This window comes from Oncorhynchus masou, chromosome 29 (genome assembly GCF_036934945.1).
Source record: "Oncorhynchus masou masou isolate Uvic2021 chromosome 29, UVic_Omas_1.1, whole genome shotgun sequence".
NCBI classification, from domain to species: Eukaryota; Metazoa; Chordata; class Actinopteri; order Salmoniformes; family Salmonidae; genus Oncorhynchus; species Oncorhynchus masou.
The window spans coordinates 71,046,952-71,074,942 of record NC_088240.1 but is presented as its reverse complement, the minus strand read 5'-3'; the positions used below and the strand labels follow the sequence as shown (position 1 = coordinate 71,074,942).

At 40.4% G+C, this 27,991-nt stretch overlaps 1 protein-coding gene across 1 annotated transcript; it reads left to right on the top strand.

Moving 5' to 3' along the window:
- Window positions 1–204: 204 nt before the first annotated feature.
- Window positions 205–27,188, top strand: LOC135520428 (cytochrome b5 reductase 4). Its single transcript, XM_064945987.1, has 16 exons — window positions 205–455; window positions 746–899; window positions 4,275–4,375; window positions 4,559–4,643; window positions 4,743–4,787; window positions 4,929–5,046; window positions 5,174–5,231; window positions 5,379–5,472; window positions 16,089–16,121; window positions 16,316–16,438; window positions 16,722–16,862; window positions 19,296–19,451; window positions 23,067–23,217; window positions 24,329–24,415; window positions 24,840–25,001; window positions 25,491–27,188. Exons 1-16 carry the CDS (start codon window positions 372–374, stop codon window positions 25,543–25,545), a joined length of 1,647 nt encoding a protein of 548 aa, XP_064802059.1. The 5' UTR covers window positions 205–371; the 3' UTR covers window positions 25,546–27,188.
- The last annotated feature ends 803 nt before the right edge of the window (window positions 27,189–27,991 follow it).

Below are 27,991 nucleotides of genomic sequence, written 5' to 3'. Positions count from 1 at the left end.
TTTTTAACAGTAACAACGCCAAATAGGTGTTGTTTACATAGTCAAATATTTTTGAAATAACAATGTTTTGGAAGTGTTATTTGGTTCGGTCGAGATCTTGGTCACCGGTTATTTCATACATCTGATATTATGGATATATTTGGGCGTTTTGTTGTGAATTTGCTCTTCCGGGGTGCTAGCCAGTCAGCTAGATAGTTAGCTAAATTACTCAACTAGTGTCACTTCAGGGAAATGTGTTTCTTGTGACACAACGGAAACATCATTTCACAGTGGTTCACACCTCCAAGAGTTGGTCCTTTATTGTCGTGTTAATCGAAGACCCGTCTTATACAGGATTCCTCCGGAATTTGGCCTGCTTTCGAAGAGTCGCGATGCTGAACGTCCCATCCCAGTCGTTCCCTGCAGCCAGCTCTCAGCAGCGTGTTGCTCCAGCCGGTCAGTCCGGCAGGAACAAGGTACTGTACCGGTAGTTGACGACATGATTGTTGCGTGAGAGTCATGCCTATATATCATACATAATGTTTATGTTCCATCAATGGATTAGACTATTGTGGTCCTACCATGTGAACGTTCTGTAGTCCAATTTTATATTGAGTTAGAAGACCCTGTATGCAAAGTCAACCTTAAATTGATTGTCATCATGCCACACCCTTTGACACCACTTTACTGAACTGTAAGTGTAAGGCTGTGTTATCATGATACCACCTTTTCTGACTGTGAGGCCTGTTCTTCCATGTTGTTACAGGTAGCATTGAAGCCTGGCCACAGTCTGATGGACTGGATCTGTGTGGCTAAGAGTGGCCGGGACCTGACAGGGCTGAGAGGCAGACTTATTGACGTCACAGAGGAGGAGCTGCAAAAACACAACACACGTGATGACTGCTGGACCTGCATACGAGGTTACACAAGTTAGCCCTATACTGTACACACACACACACACACACACACAATACTGGTCCTGCCGTTTTTCAGGTTTTGTTTCAGCCCAGTACTAACACACTATATTTAACTAGTCAAGGGCTCAATGCCTTTCCAGGGCTAGAGTTGGAGAAACTGTGGTATTACTTAAATTGTTCAGGGAAATAAATGTGAAAAGTACACATACACACAGTAGCCACATACTATCTGTACACAATTCTTCTCTCCACTTTCCATGGTCCTAATTGAGTGATTCCCCACGATACCCAGTCAAAACAAATGACATGATTTTGGGGATTTTCATTAAATGTAATCCATAGAATAGTCCTTTCAGGGAAAGATTGTATTTGATATTTGTATCTAAAAGCGTAATTGAGAAATAGTTCATCAAAGGTGGCATATTTATAACATTTTGCCTTGCCCAGGCCTCCTTTAATAGCCAATCATGTTTAACCTGTAGATGCTGCAATACAAAGCAAAAATGTGTTTCATATGAGGCTTTACCACTTGCTCTGTAATATGAGTAGTATTTTGATTTCACAAAAAAAGTCTTACATTAATTTATTAATATTTAATCACACAACATGAATATAGAAAATATGTTTAAAAATGCAACATATTGTTGAACGTTATATACTCTACGGGCTTATCAAAGTTCCAGACTGGGATCTCTGCAAGTTTTAAAGTTATGACCCCTTTTTTAAATTGGCATAGTTCAGCAATGTAACCAATCACAGCCCTCCTTCTACTTGTATCATTGCACATTCTGCAATTCACTATTTTGAATCAATCTTCACATTCACTCTTTTGTTAATGCTTAAAAAATGGAGAGTTCCCACTCTGGAACTTTGCTGAGTCTGTAGAGTGTATAATGTTCAACCATATGTTAAAACATTTGCCATTTCAATATCATGTTTATATTTTTCAATATTCATAAGTTCATGTAAAGAAAACGTTATTGAAATAAAAATACTACTAATTTTACAGAGAAGGCAGTATAGCTTCATATGACATCAATTTTTGCTTTGTAGCACCTACAGAAGTAACATTATGGAGTCTTAAATGAAGCCTAAGTTAGGACAAAATGTCATAATATGCCAACTTTAATAAATAATTTCTCAATTATGGTTTTAAATACAAATATCAAATATATGTCAACAATTCTTCCTCCAAAGAACTATTACGGTGTGTTTTCTTACGTCACAGCCTTATTCTAGAATGGATTACATTGTTTCCCCCCCTCATCAATCTACACCCAATGCCCTATAATGACAAAGTGAAAATAGGTTTGTACAAATGTTTGCAAATTTATAAAAAATAACAAAAAACAGATCTTATTTACGTAAGTATTCAGACCATTTCCTATGAGTCTCAAAATTGAGCTTGGGTGCATCCTGTTACCATTGATCATCCTTGAGATGTTTCTACAACTTGATTAGAGTCCACCTGTGGTAAATTCAATTGATTGGACATGATTTGCAAAGGCACACACCTGTCTATATAAGGTCCCACCGTTGACAGTGCATGTCAGAGCAAAAACTAAGCCATGAGGTCGAAAGGAATTGTCTGTGGAGCTCCGAGATGCAATCATGCAATTTTTTTTGTCTGGGTTTCGTGAGGAATCACTTTCGTAAGGAATCGAACACATTTCATCCTCTCGTTTCCACATGTGCGTCATTGAGATTAAATGCACTCATTGGTAGTCATGGAGTGGGTTGATTTGTCCAAGGACATTGAGTAATAAAGCTTAATTGCATTTGCTATGAAGGAAGATTATGCAGGCTTTAGTGTCTAGGACTCTGTCCACTTCTTGTGATTCAGAGCAGAACAGGGGTGCCCTCCCTCCCTCCCTTTGTGTGCCTCTCTTCCCTCCCCCTACCTCTCTCTCTTACCCAAACTCACACACTCACATATGCTTGGCACACAGGAAGAACCTTTTTGGACTTAGTTGACAAACAAATAACAACACCCAGCTGCAGCATTAGGTAGTAGAGAATCAATACTTATTATTCATGTTTTCAGATGTGTTGATCACACTCATCAGCACTCCCATAGGGATGTGTGATGAAGGCATTAGCTAACCAATTTAATATCAGTAGGCTATAAGACAGTTATTGGCGATTGTATACACAAATGAAGGTTCCCTGTGGTGTACATACCTTCCCTTCTCATACACAGTGTTTCCCTGTGACCCTTTCTTTTGTCAGGTTCAGTAAGTCACCCAGCTACAGTGTGGCCATGTCTTTGTGTTGGGAGGATAGTGCTGTGTTTGTTGGGATAATGTCTCCGTCGGGGATGATAATGTTGTATTTGGTGGGATAATTACTTTTTGTTGAGAGGATAATGTTGTGTTTGTTGGGATAATGCTTTTGTGTTGGGAGGATAATGTTGTGTTTGTTGGGATAATGTCTTTGAGTAGGGTATGTGTCTTTGTTGTGAGAAGGCTTTCTATAGAAATAATTGGAGGCTGGGCACAGTCTTCAACTCCCCCTCAACACCATACATTACAATGTGTATAGTTCAGTCATACTTTAATCATTCATAACCATTTATTTGAATGTTTTGGCTCAATTCACTGTTATATTTGTCGTTGTGAGTGGGCCCACATACATGTAGACTGACTGTACACTGAGTATACAAAACATTAAGAACACCTGCTCTTTCCATGACATAGACTGACCAGGTGACAGCTATGATCCCTTATAGATGTCACTTGTTAAACCACTTCAATCGGTGTAGATAAAGGGGAGACAGGTTAAAGAAGGATGTTTAAGCCTTGAGACAATTGAGACCTAGATTGTCTTTGTGCCATTGAGGTTGAATGGAAAAGACAAAACATGTAAGTGCCTTTGAAAAGGGTATGGTAGTAGGTGCCAGGCGCACCGGTTTGTGCCAAGAACTCCAACGCTGCTGGATTTTTCACGCTCAACAGTTTCCGTGTGTATCAAGAATGGTCCACCACCCAAAGGACATCCAGCCAACTTGACACAACTGTGGGAAGCATTGGAGTCAACATGGTCCAGCATTCCTGTGGAACGCTTGACACCTTGTAGAGGTCCATGCCCTGAATTGAGGCTGTTCTGAGGGCAAAATGTTGCAAGTCAATTTAAGGAAAGTGTTCCTAATGTTTGGTATACTCAGTGTATAAGACTGGACATTAGTTTCTGTCAGCAGAGGGTGCTAACTTGTCACACCTCTTACAGTATTACATCTTATACTTCAGTTAGGTTTTTGGGTGAAGACTTTTGGGAGCCACCATCCCTCCAATGCTGGTCATTTCTTACACGAGTTAGCTATTTGTTTTGCCCTTTGTGAGTATTTAGTGAATAAATACTGTTATTTCCTGTGTGTGTCAGGCATGGTTTATAATGTGAGTCCCTACATGGATTTCCACCCTGGAGGAGAAGAGGAACTGATGAAGGCAGCTGGGATAGACGGAACAGACCTTTTTGACCAGGTCAGCTGTCATTGCACTCTCCTGAGTTAATTAAAGGACTACCTTGGAAGTTCACATGTTAAAACACCAAAGTTCAAAACATTAACGCACATAATGTGTGTTATGATGCCGTGTGTGTCTAAGCTCTCTTGCTCACTTTCTCCATGTCTGCCTTTGTCCCTGTATCTGTGGCCATATGAGCAGGTCCACCGGTGGGTGAACTATGAGTCCATGTTAAAGGAGTGTCTGGTAGGGAGGATGGCTGGGAAGGCCAGCACTACTCTCAAAGGTACAGTAACACACAATCCCTCAGTCTCAGGACTTTAATGCACCGTAGTCTCTCTTTCATGCAGGATGTTGTTTGACCCTTTCTAATTTGTCTCCACAGCTCAGTCTGTGAGAAAGGACAGCATCACTCATTTAAATGGTAATGTACAAAATAACAATAAGAATAGTGCAGAAAACCCCCCACGATTGTTCTGTACTGTCTGGTGTTTGTGTGTGGGTGTTCTATATCCCGTGTGGCTGAAATCAGTCCTTACTCTAGTCTCTCTCTCTCTCCTCAGGTCTAGCCCCCCTCCCCCGCCCACCTCCATGCTCCCTCCTGCTTTCCTCACCCCTCCTTCACCCTCCTCATCACTGCAACCCTCAGCCGCCCCGCCACCAACCCGACCCAAAGACGCCCGGCCCAGGTACACTCACAAAACAACAAGAACAACTGTTATGATATTGAGAATGGTGACAGACTGGATGATGTGAGGTGTGATAGATAGATGTGAGAAGGTAATGAACATACTGTATCTGTACATTTATTTTTAGGTATGACTGGTTTCAAACTGATGTCACAGTCAATATTGTGGTTTACACCAAACGGAAGGTAAACATCCCCACTTTGCAATTTTAAAATGCCAAGATTTGAGTGAAATGTGAGCCAGAATGGGCAGTAGTTGTTCTTTAACCTCACCCCCCTCCTCTTTTCTCTCTCCTCTTTCCCTCTTCTCCCTTATTTTCTCTCCTCTCGCAGCTCCCCAGCTCTGGCTGTACCATAGTTGACCTGCAAGATGGTGTTCTACGGGTGGAAGTTCTTCTGGGGAAAATGTCCTACATGCTGCGTCAACGTAAGTCGCAGCGTCCTTTGATACAACATTGTGACTGTCCACTATGCCAGGGAGCTGTTTTCTGACATGACTTGTCGTAGCCGCCTCTTTCAATCTCCTTTCTTTTATCCATCTATTACAGCCATACTCTCTCTCTTTCTCCCTGACCATCCTGTACTAGGGGTGTGAACGTTTAAACCAAGTTGGCATCGTTAACTGAAAAACTGTTTATTATTATAGATTTTTATTTTTTCTTCCCATAAAATGTAAATCACATTGCAGTTATCACACCGAGCACGAACAGCTCCCGGTCATCATCATAAAGGGAACATACCTAACGCAAAAATGCTGTAATGTTAGAAGGTGGAGATATACATCTTTAAAATGATTTGCCACAGATATAAAGCGCTCTGAACTTCATTGTCGTTAACAGTTGGAAAAATGACAGGGATGTGACAGCAGCAAAGTCCTGTTTGGCAATACTTTGAGAAGTTAAATGAGAAGGTGATGAAACGCAAACTTTGCGAGGTGTAATTGAGCAACAGTGGCAGTACAGGTGCAATGCTTAACCTTCTGAAAGGGAGGCACCTTAAAACCTCTTGAGACTAGGGGGCAGTATTTTGATTTTTGGATGAAAACCGTGCCCAAATGAAACTTCCTATTTCTCAGGCCCAGAAGCTAGAATATGCATATACATTGCAGATTAGGATAGAAAACACTCTAAAGTTTCCAAAACTGTCAAAATATTGTCTGAGTATAACAGAACTGATCTTGCAGGTGAAAACCTGAGGAAAATCCAACCAGGAAGTGCTGTTATTCTGAAATCTCTCTGTTCCCTTGCATGACTACCCTCCATTTAAAGAGATATCAACCAGATTCCTTTCCCTGTGGCTTCCACATGGTTTGAACAGTCTTTAGACATAGTTTCAGGCTTTTATTCTGAAAAATGAGCGAGAATGATCACATCGCGTCAGTGGATAGCTGTGTGTCCCCAGAGTTTTGCATGCGCGAGCAGCTTCGAGCAGAACTTTTCTCTCTCTCCTATTGAAAAAGCTAGCGCTCTGCAATTCAGTGGATGTTGACGAAAATGATCCCGCTAAAGGGATCGGTGTGCCAATTAACACCCGAACCGTTGCTGGCAGCAGCAGCGCAGGCCCCAAACAACAGTCATTAGACAGGCTCTTCAGTCTTCACACGAAAGAAGTGCGATATTGGACGGAGTGAGAAAATCACAGCGCTGATTACAGAAATGATTGAAGTTGATATGCAGCCATTTTCAATGGTAGAGGATATCGGCTTCAATGCACTAATGGCATATCTAGAACTAGACTACAAGATGCCATATCGAACAACTGTGATGGCCCAGATGGAGAAATTGTACAATGATTGCTCTGCAAGTACAAAACGCAAGCTCTCAAAGTCAAACACCTCATCCGTGCCATTAACAATATCAAATCAAAGTGTATTGGTCGCGTACACAGATTTGCAGAAGTTATCACAGGCACAGCGAAATACATTGTTGGACATCTACTGTATGAACACGCTGTCTTACATCATCGCTGAAATGAAACACCACGTTGATGAGAAGTGGGACATAAGGTAGGGATGGGCGGTATACCATATTGTACTATGCACGGACCGTTTTGGATTTTTTACTTTACCTTCCATAACGGTATTTCATTTTTCGTTTTTTTAAAAATGTGATTGGAAACTCTGGCGCGTGTACTGTCAGTTTTGATCATTTTCTACTTGAGCCATTTTTCTCCCTCCTGATACATGCCGCTTCCCACACCAAGCCCTGACCCCTGTCAGTCAAGGAGAGAGCAGCTGCTTGACCACGTGAGTCACAAACACTTTCTTGCTATTTCATATACCTTTGACTATTGGATGTTCTTATATGCATTTTTGTATTGCCAGTGTAACAGTATAGCTTCCGTACCTCTCCTCGCTCCTATCTGGGCTCGAACCAGGAACACAACGACAACAGCCACCCTCGAAGCAGCATTACCCATGCAGAGCAAGGGGAACAACTACTCCAAGCCTTAGAGCGAGTGACGTTTGAAACGCTATTAGCGCGCACCCCGTTAACTAGCTAGCCATTTCACATCACTTCGTTACACCAGCCTAATCGCGGGTGTTGATAGGCTTGAAGTCATAAACAGCAGACCTGCTGGCAAAACGCACGAAAGTGCTGTTTGAATGAATGCTTATGAGCCTGCTGGTGCCTACCATCGCTCAGTCAGACTGCTCTATCAAATCATAGACTTAATTATAGCATAATAACACACAGAAATACGAGCCTTAGGTCATTGATATGGTCGAATCCGGACACTATCATCTCGAAAACAAGACTTTTATTCTTTCAGTGAAGTACGGAACTGTTCCGTATTTTATCTGACGGGTGGCATCCATCAGTCTAAATATTCCTGTTACATTGCACAACCTTCAATGTTATGTCATAATTACGTAACATTCTGGCAAATTAGTTCGCAATGAGCCAGGCGGCCCAAACTGTTGCATATACCCTGACTGCGTGCAATGAACGCAAGAGATGTGACACAATTTCACCTGGTTAATATTGCCTGCTAACCTGGATTTCTTTTAGCTAAATATGCAGGTTTAAAAATATATACTTCTGTGTATTGATTTTAAGAAAAGGCATTGGTGTTTATGGTCAGGTACACGTTGGAGCAACAACAGTCCTTTTTCGCAAATGTGCACTGCATCGATTATATGCAACGCAGGACACGCTAGATAAACTAGTAATATCATCAACCATGTGTACTTATAACTAGTGATTATGATTGATTAAGTTTACTGCTAGCTAGCAACTTACCTTGGCTTCTAACTGCATTCGCGTAACAGGCGGGCTCCTCGTGAGGCAGGTGGTTAGAGCGTTGGACTAGTTAACCGTAAGGTTGCAAGATTGAATCCCTGAGCTGATAAGGTAAAAATCTATCGTTCTGCCCCTGAACAAGGTAGTTAACCCACCGTTCCTAGGCCGTTATTGAAAATAGTAATGTGTTCTTAACTGACTTGCCCAGTTAAATAAAGGTGTAGAAATATTTAAAAAATCGGCGTCCAAAATTACTGATTTCCGATTGTTATGAAAACTTGAAATCGGCCCTAATTAATCGGCCATTCCGATTAATCAGTCGACCGCTAATTCCAACTATAATCATTCTATTCCAGGAGTTCACCAGTTAACTACGTCTATATGGTTTTGCCCATATAATGCAGCCTTTCATAGCACAGTGTGGAAATTATAACTAAAGTGCAGGAAATGTATGAAAATGCTTAACATTATTTTTGTTTGAAGTTGGATTGAACAGTATAAAACATTCAGAATGGAGAAGGACCCATTGAATCACTTATAATGTGTGTTGCCACCCTAGGTTCATGAACTATTCATAAAGCATATTTAGAATTTGTATTATTCAAAAACATAAAATAACTGCGTACTGTCAAATGTGATATGATATTTTGGCCATATCGCCCAGCCCTGAAATGAAGTCCCATGTACTGACTACTGTGAACATGGAGGCACACAGCAGATAACCTAAAAATGGCATAAACTACTACCGCTGCTGAGTGGGTGCAGCAGTAAGGTGAGGGCTGTCTGGTAGCCACAGGGGAGGACAACTGCCCCCTCGCATTGAGGATTTCAAGTTAATGGCCGACCGCAATACTACTGTAGGCATTGTTTCCAGAAAACAGTATCCCCATTATAATGAATGGGAAAATGGCGATCTTTCTGGTCATTATTCATGGTTATAAAAAATTTAAAAACACTGAACACGACCATGGTACCAATAATTGCTTCCATTTCACCAGATGTATGTCCTTGAACTGATTACTTTAAAATTGCACACAGACGAGTTAGAAGGATAATTTAGTTGCTAATGGCCGCCTTCAACTTGAGATACGTATTGAGAGGAGGCAGCATTGAGATTGCATGCGCAGTTGACGTTGCAAGCTATGTTTCCAAAAACTCCTCCATATATATATATTTTTATTAACAACAAATCAATACAGAAAGTACACGAGGGAACACAAGTATATTTAAATTATAAACAATGGACAATCGAGCTAGAGGGTACAATATCACATTACAATTACACAAGGACCTTAAGGGACATACGCTTACAATTCTAACAGTTTTTTTGTTAGTTGATTATTTAACTCTCTTAAAATACAGTTCAATTTCTTTTTGTAGGGTAAGAGAATGTGTTTTTTTGTTTGCAAATTTACATTTGTGTATATGAAATTTGGCCAAAAGAATAATGAAATTAATTACATAAAAATGTTTCAGCTTATTTCTATTGTATGTAAAGAATCCAAGCAGTTCATCTCTCCACAATAGTGTAAAATCTTCATAAATGTGTTCAATTATAAATCTACTGATGTCTTGCCACAGTTTTCTTACATGAATACAATACCAAAAAAGATGCAAGAGTGTTTCTGGGTGGTCATTACAAAAGGAACGATTTGAGTTGATGTTTTCCTTAAACTTCTTCATATAGTGGTTGGCAGGATAATATTTATGAATAATTTTAAAGGAAACTTCCTTAATTTTTTTAACAAGTGGGTATGTGTGTGGCAACTTCCAAACTTTTTTCCAACCGATATTATCAATAAATCCATTCCAATAAGGCATGACATAAAGTATAGATACAACATCCTGCTGAAACAAGGTTCGTATCGCTCTGTTGTTGAATGGACCAAAAGAGAAACAAATCTTTCCTACTGATGAGTCAACAGGGTCAATAGAAGGTAGGCTCTGAGGGTCAGGTCTTGACACGTTCCTGAATAACAGAGCAACACCTGAGGGAATGGCGTCTAAAACAATTGCAAAATGTTTAGGTGTTACAGGGACCCTGTAAAGTGATAAGAATTCCTTATAACTGAGTAAAAGACCCTCTGCATTTACCAGTTGGCTCGCCAATAGGATATTATTTCGGAACCAATATTCTAAAAATAAAGAAGTTTTTTTATACAATATATCCCGATTATTCCATATGTAATGGTGAAAAATTGTGTTTATACATTAAGGACCATGTCAAGAAAACCTGCCGATGAAAAAGCAGAAAGTTTCACTGGAATTTTGTCAATATTATAATTGCAAAACAAAATGAAGTTAAGGCCACCAAAAGTAGAGAAGACATGATGAGGAATAAAATTCGAGATAGAAGTGAGTCTTCTTAGGAATTGTTTTATCCAATTGATCTTAATTATTATTTAAAGTAGTAAAGTCCAGAAAATTCAGTCCACCATTCTCATAAGTGTTCATTACAACAGTTTTCCTAATGTGATGGGTACGGTTACTCCAAAGAAAGTTGAAAAGCATCTGGTCTATCTCCTTGCTTATTTTACGGTCAAGATATAAAGATAGAGCACCATATGTTAGTCTAGAGATACCCTCAGCCTTGGTTATTAGGACTCTACCTTTTAAAGATAAGTCCCTCTGTAGCCATTGATTTAGCTTCTTCTGGGGGTTTTTTAATATGAGGGTTAAAATTTAGTAAGTCTAGACTTCTGATCCTTTGTAATGGTTATGCCTAAATATGTAAGTTCTTCTTTTACTGGAATACCATAATATGAAGGTGCCACACAATCTTTGACAGCCACGAGTTCACATTTATTAATGTTAAGATATAGACCAGATGCTTTGGAAAAGGATTGTATCACATTGATCGATGTGGGAATTTGGTTAGCGTCTTTCAGAAAAAGTGTAGGATCATCAGCCAGCAGGCTTATAATAATTTCTTTACCAGCTATGGAAATACCTTGTACAGGAATATTATTTAAAGAATTTGCAAGAAGTTGGGTGATTAATAAAAACAGGTATGGAGAGAGAGGACAACTTTGCCTAATTCCTTTCTTTAACTCAAATCTAGGTGAGGTGCCATATTTCAATTTGATAGAGCTGTTACCATTTGCATAGAGAGTCTTAATAGCCTTACAGAAAAAATCCCCAAAGCCAAGTCTCTCAAGGGAGTGGAAGAGGAACTGATGCTCTACTGTGTCAAATGCTTTATAAAAATCTAAAAATAATATGAAGCTATCCTCGGTTATTAGGTCTGAGTAGTCAAGTATGTCTAATACTAGTCTGATATTGTTAGAAATATGTCTGTTCCTCATGAAGCCAGACTGTGTTTCATCAATGATTGCATCCAGGACTTCTTTAATTCTTTTTGAAAGTAGTAAGGCTAATATCTTATAGTCATTATTAAGAAGACAAATTGGACACTGGTCATCGATGAGCAGCACTTCTTTTTTAGACTTAGGTATCAGTGTTATTAACCCCTGGCTCATTGTAGGAGGGAGAACATTGTTTTTAATACTCTCTAAAAAGACTTCAAATAGGAAGGGAGCTACTTAAAAATTATTTGTAAAATTCTAATGTAATTCCATCAACACCTGGCGATTTATTGTTCTTTAGATGTTTGATAGAGTCTATCTCTTCAACTTTGATGGGTTCATCACACTGAATATTGTTCACTATATCAGTGATATAGAAACTAAACAGTGAGTTAAAAAACACATCTGTAGATTCCTGACAGTACGTAGAGCTATACAATTTTCTGTAAAAATTGCTACAGTATTTAGCTAATAATTTTTGGTCATCTGTAATAACACCATCAATGTTTAACTTATGGATAAAGTTATTTTTAGAGTGAAATTACTCAAGTCTAAAGAAACAGGATGAATTCTGTTCTCCCTCCTCAATCAATTTTTTCCTAGATCTAATAAAGGCTCCTTCTGTTTTTAATCTACACATATTATCCAGTTTATTTTGTAACTCAATTAGTTCCATCTTCTCCTCCCCCAAGATGTCAGCTGGGGACATCTGAGAAAGGGAAGTTATCTTAATGATCACCATTTCCTCCTCAGCTCTTCTGGTCTTAGCAAGGTTACTACCATATTTTCTAAGGTATTTGGACACCTCACATTTAAAGAGCTCCCAGTTCTTGCAATAAGATTTTTCTTCACAAGCCCTTTCCCAAAAGTGTGAGAGCAGATCTTTAACCCCAAATGTAACTATATCATTATTTAATAATGAGCTATTTAGCTTCCAGTAGGATGCTCTACCAAGGTTAGTATCAGGGGAAAATCTTTTGATATCAATGTAAATGGCCCTTTGGTCTGTGAGGGGAGTAGTACAAATATTTGTAGTAACACACTCACTATCAATACATTTGGATATAAGCCAAACATCTATTCTGGATTGTCTGGAGCCTGTTTTGTTACTCCAAGTGAATGATCTGTCGGCAGGAAACCTCTCTCTCCATATATCAGTAAGATCAAACTTTTCCATAAAAAGTATGAAACACAAATTCTGATTGGTTGGCCTACCTGGGGGCCATCTATCAGTTGAATTATCTATAGTAATGTTAAAGTCCCCTCCTATCAATAATAACGATTTGGGAAATTTAGATAACCAATGAAGTATATGTTTCTCTATAGATTCAAGCAACTCATCATTCTCATGTTTGGTGTTGTACCTGTAGAAGTTTACAGTAATGAGCATAATGTCATTGTAACTGATCATTCTCATGTTTGGTGTTGTACCTGTAGAAGTTTACAGTAATGAGCGTAATGTCATTGTAACTGATCACAAGACAAATAAATTGACCAAAGGGGTCACATTCCGAGTGTAGAATATTACCACCAAAGGTATTTTTCATTGTAGTGACCCCAGCGGAGCGTTCAGATCCATGGGAGAGCCAAATATCGTTGCCCCACTGTGACCTCCAGATGTTGGCATCAGCCGAAATTGAGTGAGACTCTTGAAAAAAGCAAAAATCTGTTCGAAATTGTTTAGCAAATAAAAAATAAGGCCTTGCGCTTCACATTGTTTGGTAACCCCCTAGCATTAAGAGAAAATATAGACAAAGACAAAACAACAAAGATTATATAAAAGTATAACCTGTAGTAGGATTAGTCAAAGACGTAGGAGCAGTGAATATAAACGATAAGGAACCGAGATCTGCACCATTTAATTGAATTTAAAGTGAAAATAGCTTATTCCATAAACATTGAGCTAGACGTTATCCGGCTTTGATGTTATGTTCAAGACCAAACCAAGGGTTCTTGTAGTAAGAGAGATTAAAACCCTCTTTAGTGTAATCAGGAACTATTCTGAGAAATAAAATACAAAATAATAATTTAAATGAAAGGTTACCTACTATTTTAAGTGCATATGAAAACTAATCATAAAAAAATGTAATAAAAACTATTTTACATAATCATGTTCCTAAGAGCTTTTTGGAAATAAGTATTAATAACTAAATAGAACAATAACTGTGTAAAGTCAGAGCAGACCTGTATGCCCTTTAAAACAGTAGCTTAGTTACTGTATACATACAAAATAAATACTGTTTTCAGTCTTCTTCGGAAGTTTGTAAACAAAATAGGTCTTCTGGTCATACAAGAAAAAACGAATAAATTGAAGTACCTGAGTATTCATTGAAAAATAGTCACCTGATGCTTGTTAGGTAAACAACATAAGGAAAATGAGAATACCATGGCTGAAACCATCAACCTGTTCCTTCTGGTGAGATTTTAGGGAGGGATATGGATTTCTGAACCGTTGCTGAAGCCTCGTCCTCCGACGAAGTAAGCAGCCTTTCCCTCATTTCTTGCTTTCTTGACCGTTGGCCACAACCTGTTCCTTCTCTCTATGTCCTCCGGGCTGAGATGCTCGGCGAAACGCATACCATGGCTCTGAATGAAGGCGTTCTTCCTAGCAGCTTTCCAGACAGCATCCCTGTAGAATCTGGCAGTGAAGAGGATGATGATACCCCTGGGTCTTGAATCGTTTTGCTGTTGCTTCTTGGCGAGGCGATGCACAACGTCGATGGCATCACCAACTTTGTTCTTCTCTGCAGGCATAACCTCTTGGCAGATATGGATAACCTCTCCTCACACATCTTCATTCTCCACCTCTGGCAAGCCGTAGAGTCTCAGGTTCCATCTTCATGTGTATTGTTTCAGATCAGTGAGACGTCTATGGTAGACATTGTTATTCTTTTCCACCTTTTTTCAACTTTTGCCACTCTCGTTTTCACATCCTTGATTTCACCACATTCAATCTCCAGTCTTTTTCAAGCCTTGGTGTTCGCGCCAACCATTTTGTCAATGGCGTCAGACCTGGAGTTGATGAGTAAGGAGAGGGTAGCCACGATGTCAGAGTTCATGTTGGGTTTTTTGGAGGGTGGAGGTTTGCACGGAGTAACCGGTAAAGAGGGGAATTCGTCATCTTCACCAGCATTCGAAAGCATGCTATTATCCATAGGCCAAGCGTAGTTATGGCAGTTGTCTATAAGCACGTTTTTCTCTTGTTGATTAGAACAAGTAACTTCTTCCTTTCTTTTTTTTGTCACGACTTTGCCTGGACATGGCAAGATACATGATCCAATCCTTATTCCAGTCACAGGAAAGTTCTTATATCTTGAACAAATAAAAATGGTAATGACTGTAAACTTGTTTTTTTTCACAATCTTTCTGAAGTTTGGTACGGAGCTTGGTAAAAAAAAGTGTCTGTTCAAGCCGCCATCTTCGTCAGATCTCCAGCAAGATGGTGACTTGCTGAAAATACACTTCCTGATCTTCAAATCTCGCCACTGAAGAAATAAACACTAACACAAATAAACACTCATAGGAAACAATGGGGTGAAGTCATCGATGGTTTCATCGATATTTTTTAGTTTATGAGTTGCCATGACTAGTTTGAACTGCATTTCCCCCTAGTGGCCATACGCAGCACCATATCTGCGTTGTGAATAGTTGTATTATTCTTTTCTCTTATCGTTTAAACAATATATATATATATATATATATATATATTATTTTTTTTACAGTTTTTGTTGTGACATTTGTCACAATGCTATCTATACTGTACCCTAGTTAGGGCTGGCACAATTACCTTCACACTTTAACGGATGTAGACCCTCTTAAAATATATGTACCATTTTTATTACATTTTTTTGTTGTGGTGTTGACGAACAGCTGAAAGAAGATCGGACATTTGTGCGGTTGAGTCCATTTCTGGTGTAACATGGACTATTAACGTGTTGAAACATTGTTGCTCCTTGCTGAAACAAGCAAGGTGTTGTAGCAAATGAGTCTTCGGGTTGCCTAGGCAATGACCCCCCAGCACTACACAGCATGTACAGTCAGGAGCGGAGATGAGTAGGAGAAAATGTGTGTCAAAAAATGTTTTTTTCTTATTATTGTTTGCTATTCGAACGGTTGTTACTGTGACCATGGTCATTTTGACTGGCCAATTATCATCATCCAGAATTCCATGACCATCACAGACCTAGTCCATTATCGCCTGTAATTATATTATTGAGTGCTTTCAGAGTGCTTTCTCCATCTGTGTTCCAGCCTGCCAGAGGACTTGACACAATTAGTTTCCAGTGTTTATCACTGGCTTATTAATGTTGGAGGGAAATATTGACTGTGTCAACCAGAGGAAATAAACACTGTGCCCAGTTCCACTAAACCCTCTATCGGTCTATATGTCTCTCTCTTACTCTCTCCCTTTCCTTCTCTATCTCTGTAAATGGGGTGATGAATTTGATTTCTATACATTTCTGGTAAACAATTCACTAGGAGTCTCTCTTTTTCAGGTCTAGCCCAAGAAGTAGATGGAAGCGTTGCTGGTAAGGAGAACATTTATGGTCTGATGTCTTTTCATAAGTTAAAGCGGACAAACCGTTAACGTTTACCAACTCCCTCCCCATCTTTCTCCTTCTCTCCTCTCTCTCTCTCTCTCTCTCTCACTCACTCACTCACTCACTCACTCACTCACTCACTCACTCACTCACTCACTCACTCACACTCTATGCTGGTACAGTCCACACAGCGTGTGCTGTGGGGAAGATTCAGGTCAGCATGCGTAAAGCAGCCAAAGGAAAGTGGGAGGAGCTTGGTGAACCACTGGAATTCCATGATTCTCTTTTCAGGAAGAAAGATCGAGGTATGAATAGGGGCTCTTTTCCAACATGTCTTTCCTTGATTCCTCACAGCCTCACTCCTCACCTTCTTCTCAGAATGCTTTGGAGGAGTATGTAAGAGGGGATGGACCTTGGACTTTCACCTCCAATGCGTTTTGAGGAGGCAAGGAGAGAGGAAGTCAGGAAAGAGCCAGAATGCCATTTCAGACACATCCAAAGAGATGTTTATCCATTTGTCTTATCTTCTGAATTGATTTATTAACCAAAATCACATGTTAGTTATTCACTCTCTCTCTCTCCCTGTAGCCATCTTCTACAGAGAGTGTATGTTAGTTTCTAAGACAGCAGTCACACACGACACCTGGGTGTTCCGGTTACAACTCCCTCTAGGGACGCTCATGCACGTGCCGGTTGGGAAACACATCTACCTCAAGTCCCTCATCCAAGGTAAGGCCTAGCCTTTAGATCCATGCTAATGCTAACGCTAGGCAAGCGCTAATCACAAAGCAGCCCATGCGGTCCATTGCTCGTGCTTATGCTATGCTACATTTAAATTTTTTATTTAACCTTTATTTATACAGGTTTTTCTCATTGAGATAAAATCTATTTTTCAAGAGAGATCTGGTCCAACATCAGCAGGGGGTACAACGTTTCAGACAAAACAACATTGAACTAAACTATAGACACATATACAGTACAACTATTACGTAAAGTAACACAAATGTCGCAACTAAAAACCAGCAGTTCTAAAGACAATTACATGCTTCTATGATATTTACATCGACCAAGTGTTTAAACTCCACCAACGTGACTAGATCATCAAATGGTTAAATGTTCAGGAGAGAATTCCAGGACCACAGAGCTGAGTAACTAAAACTATTTCTACCATGACCTGTAACTAATTCTTGGTACTGTTAAAAGCAAATGAGAATGGGACCGTAACTGATCTGATTTTTTTTAAAGAACAGAGATAAAATGGCATTTTACCCAATATGGCCTTATAAATCAGTGTATACCAGTGTTTAAGCCAACGCAATGTCAATGACGACCAGCCAACAGCGCTGTAGAGATCACAATGATGTGTTAAATGTTTTTGATTATTAATGAACCTATATCATAACCGCCATCGATAAAAGGCAGTACTGTGCAGCCGTCTTCATCGACCTTGCCAAGGCTTTCGACTCTGTCAATCACCATATTCTTATCGGCAGACTCAGTAGCCTCGGTTTTTCGGATGACTGCCTTGCCTGGTTCACCAATTACTTTGCAGACAGAGTTCAGTGTGTCAAATCGGAGGGCATGCTGTCCGGTCCTCTGGCAGTCTCTATGGGGGTGCCACAGGGTTCAATTCTCGGGCCGACTCTTTTCTCTGTATATATCAATGATGTTGCTCTTGCTGCGGGCGATTCCCTGATCCACCTCTACGCAGACGACACCATTCTATATACTTCCGGCCCGTCCTTGGACACTGTGCTATCTAACCTCCAATTGAGCTTCAATGCCATACAACACTCCTTCCGTGGCCTCCAACTGCTCTTAAACGCTAGTAAAACCAAATGCATGCTTTTCAACCGATTGCTGCCTGCACCCGCATGCCCGACTAGCATCACCACCCTGGATGGTTCCGTCCTTGAATATGTGGACATCTATAAGTACCTAGGTGTCTGGCTAGACTGTAAACTCTCCTTCCAGACTCATATCAAACATCTCCAATCGAAAATCAAATCAAGAGTCGGCTTTCTATTCCGCAACAAAGCCTCCTTCACTCACGCCGCCAAACTTGCCCTAGTAAAACTGACTATCCTACCGATCCTCGACTTCGGCGATGTCATCTACAAAATTGCTTCCAACACTCTACTCAGCAAACTGGATGCAGTTTATCACAATGAAATCCGTTTTGTCACTAAAGCACCTTATACCACCCACCACTGCGACTTGTATGCTCTCGTCGGCTGGCCCTCGCTACATATTCGTCGCCAGACCCACTGGCTCCAGGTCATCTACAAGTCCATGCTAGGTAAAGCTCCGCCTTATCTCAGTTTACTGGTCACGATGGCAACACCCATCCGTAGCACGCGCTCCAGCAGGTGTATCTCACTGATCATCCCTAAAGCCAACACCTCATTTGGCCGCCTTTCGTTCCAATACTCTGCTGCCTGTGACTAGAACGAATTGCAAAAATCCCTGAAGTTGGAGACTTTTATCTCCCTCACCAACTTCAAACATCTGCTATCTGAGCAGCTAACCGATCGCTGCAGCTGTACATAGTCTATTGGTAAATAGCCCACCCATTTTCACCTACCTCATCCCCATACTGTTTTTATTTATTTACTTTTCTGCTCTTTTGCACACCATATCTCTACCTGTACATGACCATCTGATCATTTATCACCCCAGTGCTAATCTGCAAAATTGTAATTATTCGCCTACCTCCTCATGCCTTTTGCACACAATGTATATAGACTCCCCTTTTTTTTCTACTGTGTTATTGACTTGTTAATTGTTTACTCCATGTGTAACTCTGTGTTGTCTGTTCACACTGCTATGCTTTATCTTGGCCAGGTCGCAGTTGCAAATGAGAACTTGTTCTCAACTAGCCTACCTGGTTAAATAAAGGTGAATAAATAAAATAGAAAACCTGAGGGCTGCATGCTATACTGAATCAGTTGCTCTCAGGGTAGTGGTTGAGGCCTGTGTATATATAACATCACTAAAATCTAAATCCGCCAGTAATGTACATCGTACCAGCTCCTTCCTGGCCTCCAGAGAAAAACAAGCCTTATGAAATGTGTAGACAGTTGACTAACACTATATCTGGGCTACCGCTAATCCCATAGCATCCCATGAAATTCATTGCTAATGTTAATGCTATATGTGTAGACAGTGAGGTGGTGAAGCCGTACACGCCAGTCGAGGAAACACTGGTACCAGCTACACTGGACTCCACACAGGGGACTGCAGCCACTGACATCTTCCTCATGATCAAAGTCTACCCAGATGGAGTGTTGACTCCACACCTAAACAACCTCAACATCGGTAAGTCTGAGGCCCCCAGTAAACCTCACTGTTACAGCTAAGTGGGTTGTTCAGATGTATTCGGTGTATGTGATAAATAACAACTGGTGTAGACTTTACATTGACATTCCGAACCATTTCCAAAGATGCAGAGTTGAATTATTATTATATATATATAGATATAGATATCGTTTTTAAATAGTAGCGATCAAAAGACGAATCAAATCAAATACGCAAGAATGGAGCTATATACAGGGAGTACCACATCAATGTTTAGAGCTATATACAGGGAGTACCACATCAATGTGGAGCTATATACAGGGAGTACCACATCAATGTGGAGCTATATACAGGGAGTACCACATCAATGTTTAGAGCTATATACAGGGAGTACCACATCAATGTGGAGCTATATACAGGGAGTACCACATCAATGTGGAGCTATATACAGCGAGTACCACATCAATGTTTAGAGCTATATACAGCGAGTACCACATCAATGTTTAGAGCTATATACAGCGAGTACCACATCAATGTTTAGAGCTATATACAGGGAGTACCACATCAATGTGGAGCTATATACAGGGAGTACCACATCAATGTGGAGCTATATACAGCGAGTACCACATCAATGTTTAGAGCTATATACAGGGAGTACCACATCAATGTGGAGCTATATACAGGGAGTACCACATCAATGTGGAGCTATATACAGCGAGTACCACATCAATGTGGAGCTATACACAGGGAGTACCACATCAATGTGGAGCTATACACAGGGAGTACCACATCAATGTTTAGAGCTATATACAGGGAGTACCACATCAATGTGGAGCTATATACAGGGAGTACCACATCAATGTGGAGCTATATACAGGGAGTACCACATCAATGTGGAGCTATATACAGGGAGTACCACATCAATGTGGAGCTATACACAGGGAGTACCACATCAATGTTTAGAGCTATATACAGGGAGTACCACATCAATGTGGAGCTATATACAGGGAGTACCACATCAATGTGGAGCTATATACAGGGAGTACCACATCAATGTGGAGCTATATACAGGGAGTACCACATCAATGTTTAGAGCTATATACAGGGAGTACCACATCAATGTTTAGAGCTATATACAGGGAGTACCACATCAATGTTTAGAGCTATATACAGGGAGTACCACATCAATGTGGAGCTATATACAGGGAGTACCACATCAATGTGGAGCTACATACAGGGAGTACCACATCAATGTGGAGCTATATACAGGGAGTACCACATCAATGTTTAGAGGTACGAGCTACTTGAGGTTGATATATACATGAAGGCAGAGTAAAGTGACTCGGCATTCGGATAGATAATAATCAGAGTAAAGTAAAGAAATGTAAGGTTGTTAGTGAGTAGGTTGTGTGCGTTTTGTGTCTGTAAATGTACGTGTGTGTTCATGTGCTGTGTGTTCATATGTAAGTGGAATATTCATATGTAGAGGTCAAGTGTATTTGTTTTATAACGTGCTCCTACTTGAACCTTGCCATGTGTAGACGTAGACGGTACACAAAATCAATTGTTTTATAACGTGCTCCTACTTCAACCTTGCCATGTGTAGACGTAGGCGGTACACAAAATCATTTGTTTTATAACGTGCTCCTACTTGAACCTTGCCATGTGTAGACGTAGGCGGTACACAATAATTTGTTTTATAACGTGTTCCTACTTGAACCTTGCCATGTGTAGACGTAGGCGGTACACAAAATCATTTGTTTTATAACGTGCTCCTACTTGAACCTTGCCATGTGTAGACGTAGGCGGTACACAAAATCATTTGACGTAACTTTTTTCTTTTCATTGCTTGCTTGTGAGATGTACAGCGGCATACGTCAGTCTGTAGGTGGTTTAGCCACCCTGTGGAATATTAATATCTCAGATAAGTGAGCAAGGTAGGCAACAACATGAAGGAACAAAATAGCACATCAGAAACCAGAGGGAAGGTTATTTTTCTTCCAACCAGGATTGATTAGATTACCTTTTGTTTACCATAAACTCATTTACATGTTTTTCTGCTGCGTACACAAGTAGACTAGGTGACAGAAGTTCTTGACTCCTGTGTGTCGATTTAAAATAAAAAACCCTTTAACAACATTTATTCTTTAAAATGCAGTACACAAGCATTGATTGTGATTATGATCGGGTACTGCATTTACAGGACCGTTAGTAATAACATGATTAGGACTTTAACATTCACAGGGAGGACTATACTCTTACCATTGTGATTAGGGATATACTTATGATTAATAGTAGCACTTTGCAATTCCAGTCTCATTATGTATTTTGAGTATTAAATGTCAGATGTTACAAGTAGTTAGGGCTGGCACAATTATCGATAATCGTGTAACCAACAATTATGGACAATTATCAACTTTTATATTCAAGTAGATAATAGCATTTTTACATGAAGTGGGTACATTTGGTAGTCGTTTTACGAGCAGAATGGCACGGTCGGGAGGAGAAGCTTAATTTCCAAAAGATCCAAGCGGTCCAAACCATTAGTTTTTGAGATAGGGGTGTCACCAATGCTGTTGTATTTAGTAGGTAAGTCGTAGCTCATTTTCAAAGATACGGTACAAGTTCAAAACATTTTTCAACAAAAAAGACAATTATGACAATAACTGTGGTCATTTGCATGACAATTAATCGTTACCTAAAATTCTATAATCGTCACAGCCCTAGTTAGACCCCATCTTTTCTCCTCGTCTCTCTCTCATCCTGTATCATTTAGTCACCTCCCTTTCTCTTTTCTCTCCTCTCTCTCTCTCTCGCTCTTTCTCTCCCCTCTCTCGCTCTCTCTCGCCTCTCTCTCTCTCCTCTCTTATTCATACATCAGCAGAAGCAGGCACTATTCAGATAAATCAATTACAGGGGGAGATTGCTCAGCCCCCAAACAGGATTGATGGTGTAATTAGTTTCTATTTAAAAACTCATAAACAGGTTGTTTTATCCCATCTATCATCTCGACCCCTCTTCTCAGAGTCCAGCCTTCTACATTGTCAGGGTGCCAGCATATAACCCTTCTTTCCTTTCCACCTCCAATGAATCAGATTTCCTGGCCTTTGTCTTGTGTCTTGTCCTCTTAACAGTGGAATCACCTTCTTCTTCCTGGAAAAGTAATTGTCCTACCAGTCGATCTGCACAGAAGTGGCCAGGAAATATAGAGGCTTCTTTCTTTATATTTCTGTGTAAACTATGCTCACTGACAGGGCTTTAGGCTATGTAATTGTCCTCATCTGGCCCCCATTACCTGAATATATGCTAGTGTTGAGTGATGTGTGTGTGGTTGCCTGGCGATGCTGGCCCAGCTGCAACATTGGGACAGATGGAGGATGTTTATTTCCCAGTCAGTCAGTTAAAGAAGAAAAACATTCTCCGTTACAATGAAGACTAGCTGTACAGTACAAAGAGAAACGTCATGAAAGAGGAAATGGATAGCTGATGGTAGGAAATGTTCTGTTTACAAATCAGGATAGCTTGAATAATGAAGTGGTTTTTTTTTTTATGTATTATCTGTTTTTGCTTATTTTTGTGTTTGTGTGGTTTATCAGCTTAATGGGTTTCCTTCTCTCCTCTTCCCTGGTTACCTAGGTGACCACCTGTCTGTCAGCAGCCCAGATGGTCCGTTCAGTCTCCGCCTCCTGCGCGAGGTCACTCACCTCTACCTGTTAGCAGCCGGCACGGGGTTCACGCCGATGGCTCGGGTGATCCGATTGGCTCTCCAGGACCTGGGCTCACTCAGGTGAAATACACTGTCATGGATCCACCCAGAAACAACCCCTAGTATAGCCCCTTCCCCCTAAGCACTTCATGTAGATACAGTGGGGCAAAAAAGTATTTAGTCAGCCACCAATTGTGCAAGTTCTCCCACTTAAAAAGATGAGAGAGGCCTGTAATTTTCATCATAGGTACACTTCAACTATGACAGAGAAAATGAGAAAATAAAATCCAGAAAATTACATTGTAGGATTTTTAATGAATTTATTTGCAAATTATGGTGGAAAATAAGTATTTGGTCACCTGCAAACAAGCAAGATTTCTGACTCTCACAGACCTGTAACTTCTTCTTTAAGAGGCTCATTTTGTCTGTCATAGTTGAAGTGTACCTATGATGAAAATTACAGGCCTCTCTCATCGTTTTAATTGGGAGAACTTGCACAATTGGGGACTGACTAAATACTTTTTTGCCCAAATGTATGAAAGGCTTGGATAGGTATAAGCAGTATGGAAAATATTCTGCCTATCAAATCAATTATATTGCTATATTGTTGATCCCATTCTTTCAGATATGTTATGCAGAGTTTTTCCTTTCTACTTGTATAGAAACTGAATAGAAACTGAAGGAGGCTGTACTCTGACTGCTGTGCTATTGCAAGGCTGTCTTTGTTCTCTTCCTGAGGATGTGAATACATTGTAAAGGACAAGGCTGTCATTGTTCTCTTCCTGAGGATGTGAATACATTGTAAAGGACAAGGCTGTCATTGTTCTCTTCCTGAGGATGTGAATACATTGTAAAGGACAAGGCTGTCATTGTTCTCTTCCTGAGGATGTGAATACATTGTAAAGGACAAGGCTGTCATTGTTCTCTTCCTGAGGATGTGAATACATTGTAAAGGACAAGGCTGTCATTGTTCTCTTCCTGGGGATGTGAATACATTGTAAAGGACAAGGCTGTCATTGTTTTCTTCCTGAGGATGTGAATACATTGTAAAGGACAAGGTTGTCTTTGTTCTCTTCCTGAGGATGTGAATACATTGTAAAGGACAAGGCTGTCATTGTTCTCTTCCTGAGGATGTGAATACATTGTAAAGGACAAGGTTGTTCTGACAGTGTTAGATCTGTGTGTGTTCTAGGAAAACCAAGCTGATGTTCTTCAACAGACAGGAAAGAGACATCCTGTGGCACTCTGAACTTGACGGCCTCGCAGCTGAAGATGAGAGGTGTGTATGTGTGTTTTACTGTGTATTCATATTGAGGGTGGTCATTATGAGGCTGGCTGCGTTAATGTCAGCAAGACAGACCCCCTGTGGTGAATCTGATCGTGTGTTCTTGCTCGCTTTGGATGTCTATTATTGCATGTCTTCATGGTGTGTGAACACTCCCCCTCATTACCATATTGACTAGATTCTCATGTGAACCATTACCTGTGAAGCAGCATTAGCACATACATGTTACTGGACATGTCGTCTTGCTGCTAGGCAGACAGAGAATGTTCACTCGATCTCTGCTCACTCAGTGTACAGTGTGTTCTGATGATCCGTCTGTCAATTGGTAAGGCAGAAGATGCATTCGTTTGTTACGGTTCCAGGTGGAGCTGTCAGAGCTGTGTGATGGGTTATGTTCTGCTCTAATCTATGGTTCCAGGTTCCAGGTGGATTATATTCTGTCAGAGCCGTGTGATGGGTGGACAGGCAGGAAGGGGCGGGTTGAGGCCTCCTTGCTGACTGACTTCCTGGTTAGGCCTGAAGGGTCAAAGGTCTTTGTGTGTGTGTGTGGCCCCTCAGCCTTCACCGAGCTGACTGTGGGGTGAGTGACACTCCACACCCCTCTACACACTCCAGTTAAGCATTTAGCCGGGCAGCAGGTAGCCTAGTGGTTAGAGTGTTGGACTAGTAACCGAAAGATTGCAAGATCGAGTCCCCGAGCTGACAAGGTAAAAATCTTGTCATTCTGCCCCTGAACAAGGCAGTTAACCCACTGTTCCTAGGCCATCATTGAAAATAAGAATTTGTTCTTAACTGTCAGTCTCCTAGGCCATCATTGAAAATAAGAATTTGTTCTTAACTGACTTGCCCAGTTAAATAAAAAAATAGAAAAACATTTTTAAATATAGAAGTCATGCTATATGTTTTTATGTTAATGTTAATTTAGTAGATTCAAGCTATGTAGTGCAAGGAAGTTAACTTATAACATTGGATAACTTTTCCCACATTTAGGCTTTGTCTGACTCCCCCTCTCACCTTCTCCTTGTTTCTCACCTTCCTCCTCTATCAATCTCCCTCCTCTCTTTCTCAGGTTGGTGAGACAGCATTGTTTCAGTGAAGAGGAGATTCATGTTTTCCAGGGCTGAGTGTCAGTCTCAGAAATTACAGCCTGAGGTGCCAACGGGACATTGAGAGAACAACGTGTGTGTGTGTGTGAGAGAGAGAAGTGTGTGTGTTTGAGAGAAAGGAGACACAATTTGTGAGAGAGTGTGGGAGAGAAGAGATGTTATTGGGCTGCCGGCAAATGTGTTTTTTGGAACAATGTCTTTCTATGCACTGTAGACTGAACTGATGGACTTCTGTGGTTAGCAGCTCTGTCTCTCTCTATTTCTGTGTGTCTCTGTCTTACTCTCTCTGGTGCTTTGAAACACAGGTGGACAGTCATTCTCTCTGGACACCAAGGACGTGACTGCTGGTGAATCACACACAAAGGATGAATGGCCATTTACCCAGCAGCACTGAACCCTCAGGTCAACATCATCAGCTCACTGTCTGTCTCTCTCTCTACCAGAACTCTTTGAACTGTCCTGTCCTTGTGCACTCCTCTGCTCTGACGCGAGAGAGGGCGAGAGAGAGGGGGGTCTGGGGTTGTTTATGAGAGGTCACTACCATGTCTTACATACTGTATATCAATCTATTGCACAGTCCCACACATCCGCTACATTGTGATGTTATTTTTGCTGTCGCTTCCCCCACCCCAAAAAGCAGGACTTTGTGAGAGTTTAATTTTTAGTTCTGATCATTACATCTTTCTTTTGTTGAAGAAGTCATATTGGCATATGAGACATCCTCCTACAGAGAGTTATTATAATTCAGTTAGTTGTTTTGGCTGTGCTGCTGCTATATCTGGTATGTTCTGCAGCCTGTGGTTCTGTTTGAGAGAGACTGATAGTTAAGCAGACCAGTCTTCAGCATCAGTACATTTATAGTCTCTTTCTCTATCTATATCTATCTCTTTTATCTCTCTTCCTCCCCACTCTCTCTCACAGGTTGATGTTGTAGTACTCACAGTAGGTGATGAATACCAATGGGAATACATTACACAATACATAACACACCTACGTAAATGTATTCAATATAATAAAAATATCATTTTATTAATGTATTTAATTCATGAATACCTCAAGCCCACAGTGATCTGTTTAAGTGCTTGATGTTTGATGCAGTTAAATGATTCTAAACTGTATCCGGGAACCCTGACCGTGCGTCCTTGACTCTTTTTCACTCCTGTGAAATACATGAGGTTGGTAAAGGCACCAACTGTCGTGATTTCTCCTCGTGGAACATCAAACTGCCAGACCGAACTATGTCAATCCTGCAGAGTTCTATGAGAGAGTTCTATGCTAAGAGTGCTCCCTCTGATGTAGCTCCTCTATTAACCTAATAAGAGGGGCTCTCATCTGGCCGTTTCCAGCTGCAGTCTGTCCATCTGCCTCTTTAGATGTATCCTTTCAGACGTCATTACTGAGTCAATCTGGGTCAAAATGGAACAAAATGTCCCATGAAATTGAAGTTGTATTTTCATGAAATGTCGTTTTGGAGGAAGAATCTTTTATATTGGACATTGGTATCTAGAAAAGATGTTCATGAATGTATGCGATCTTGGACTTTTCACTGTTTTTTTCTCTAATTTGTACTCTCTAGATCGTATGGAAGGTGCCATTTAAAAACCTTACCCTTGCGTGGCATTTACTTTTTAATAACATTAAAGTACATAATGTCATGGTCATTTTGTTCCTTTTTCACACAAAATGAATTGCAGCATTTCTTACCACTGAACATAACCATTTCAAAGATCACACCTGTCAATGTAACACTCAAGGCCATGCTACGTGCAATACTATAAGTCAAGCTTCTATGGATCAAAAGTACTTGATGAAAGTACCGGTTTGTTTTTGACTGGTGAAACAATGACTGAAATGTGTTGGGTTCTGGTTTTTAAAGAAATTGATCTTCACTTGGTTTTGTAGCTCATCTAATCTTGATCTAACCACATCTTAGTTTAATGCATATCCAGCTTTGTACATCATTCACATTATAACTAACATGTCAGTTATATGAGCTGTCCTGAAGCAAATTAAAAGATGCACTAAACATTTTTGTTTTGTCTAGATTCAAGAGCCCTGGTTGTATTGTGTTCAGTTGTTTCTGGCTGAAATGTACTACAGTTCATTAATTAATACTTCACCTTAGGGGAGAGGCAATTCAAATGTGCAAGGGAATGATATCACAACCACACCAGGAAGTATATGATTTTAAAGACATATATATGTAAAGCTGTAATTATCCAAGGAAAAAGTAGCCACTCTCTCTGTGCCTGTCTGTTTCTCTCCCCCCCCCCCCCCCATCTGCCCTCCGGACCGTCTACACACACACACACAGTGTTATCTTAGTAAATGGCATCATGTTGGTGGCCAGTCCTTCCCCATAGGAGTAAAGGTTCCCCACCCAATAGGCAATCTGATGAAATTGCATGTCTTGGCAGATGGAAAATCAAAGGTCACCATAGATGAAAAACACTGTGTCTGGCTC

Coding starts and splice junctions, on each gene's coding strand:
- LOC135520428 (XM_064945987.1), top strand. CDS start 372: ATGCTGAACGTCCCATCCCAGTCGTTCCCTGCAGCCAGCTCTCAGCAG. Junction 5,232..5,378: donor TGGTTTACACCAAACGGAAG/GTAAACATCCCC, acceptor CTCCTCTCGCAG/CTCCCCAGCTCTGGCTGTAC. Junction 19,452..23,066: donor CCTAAACAACCTCAACATCG/GTAAGTCTGAGG, acceptor CTGGTTACCTAG/GTGACCACCTGTCTGTCAGC.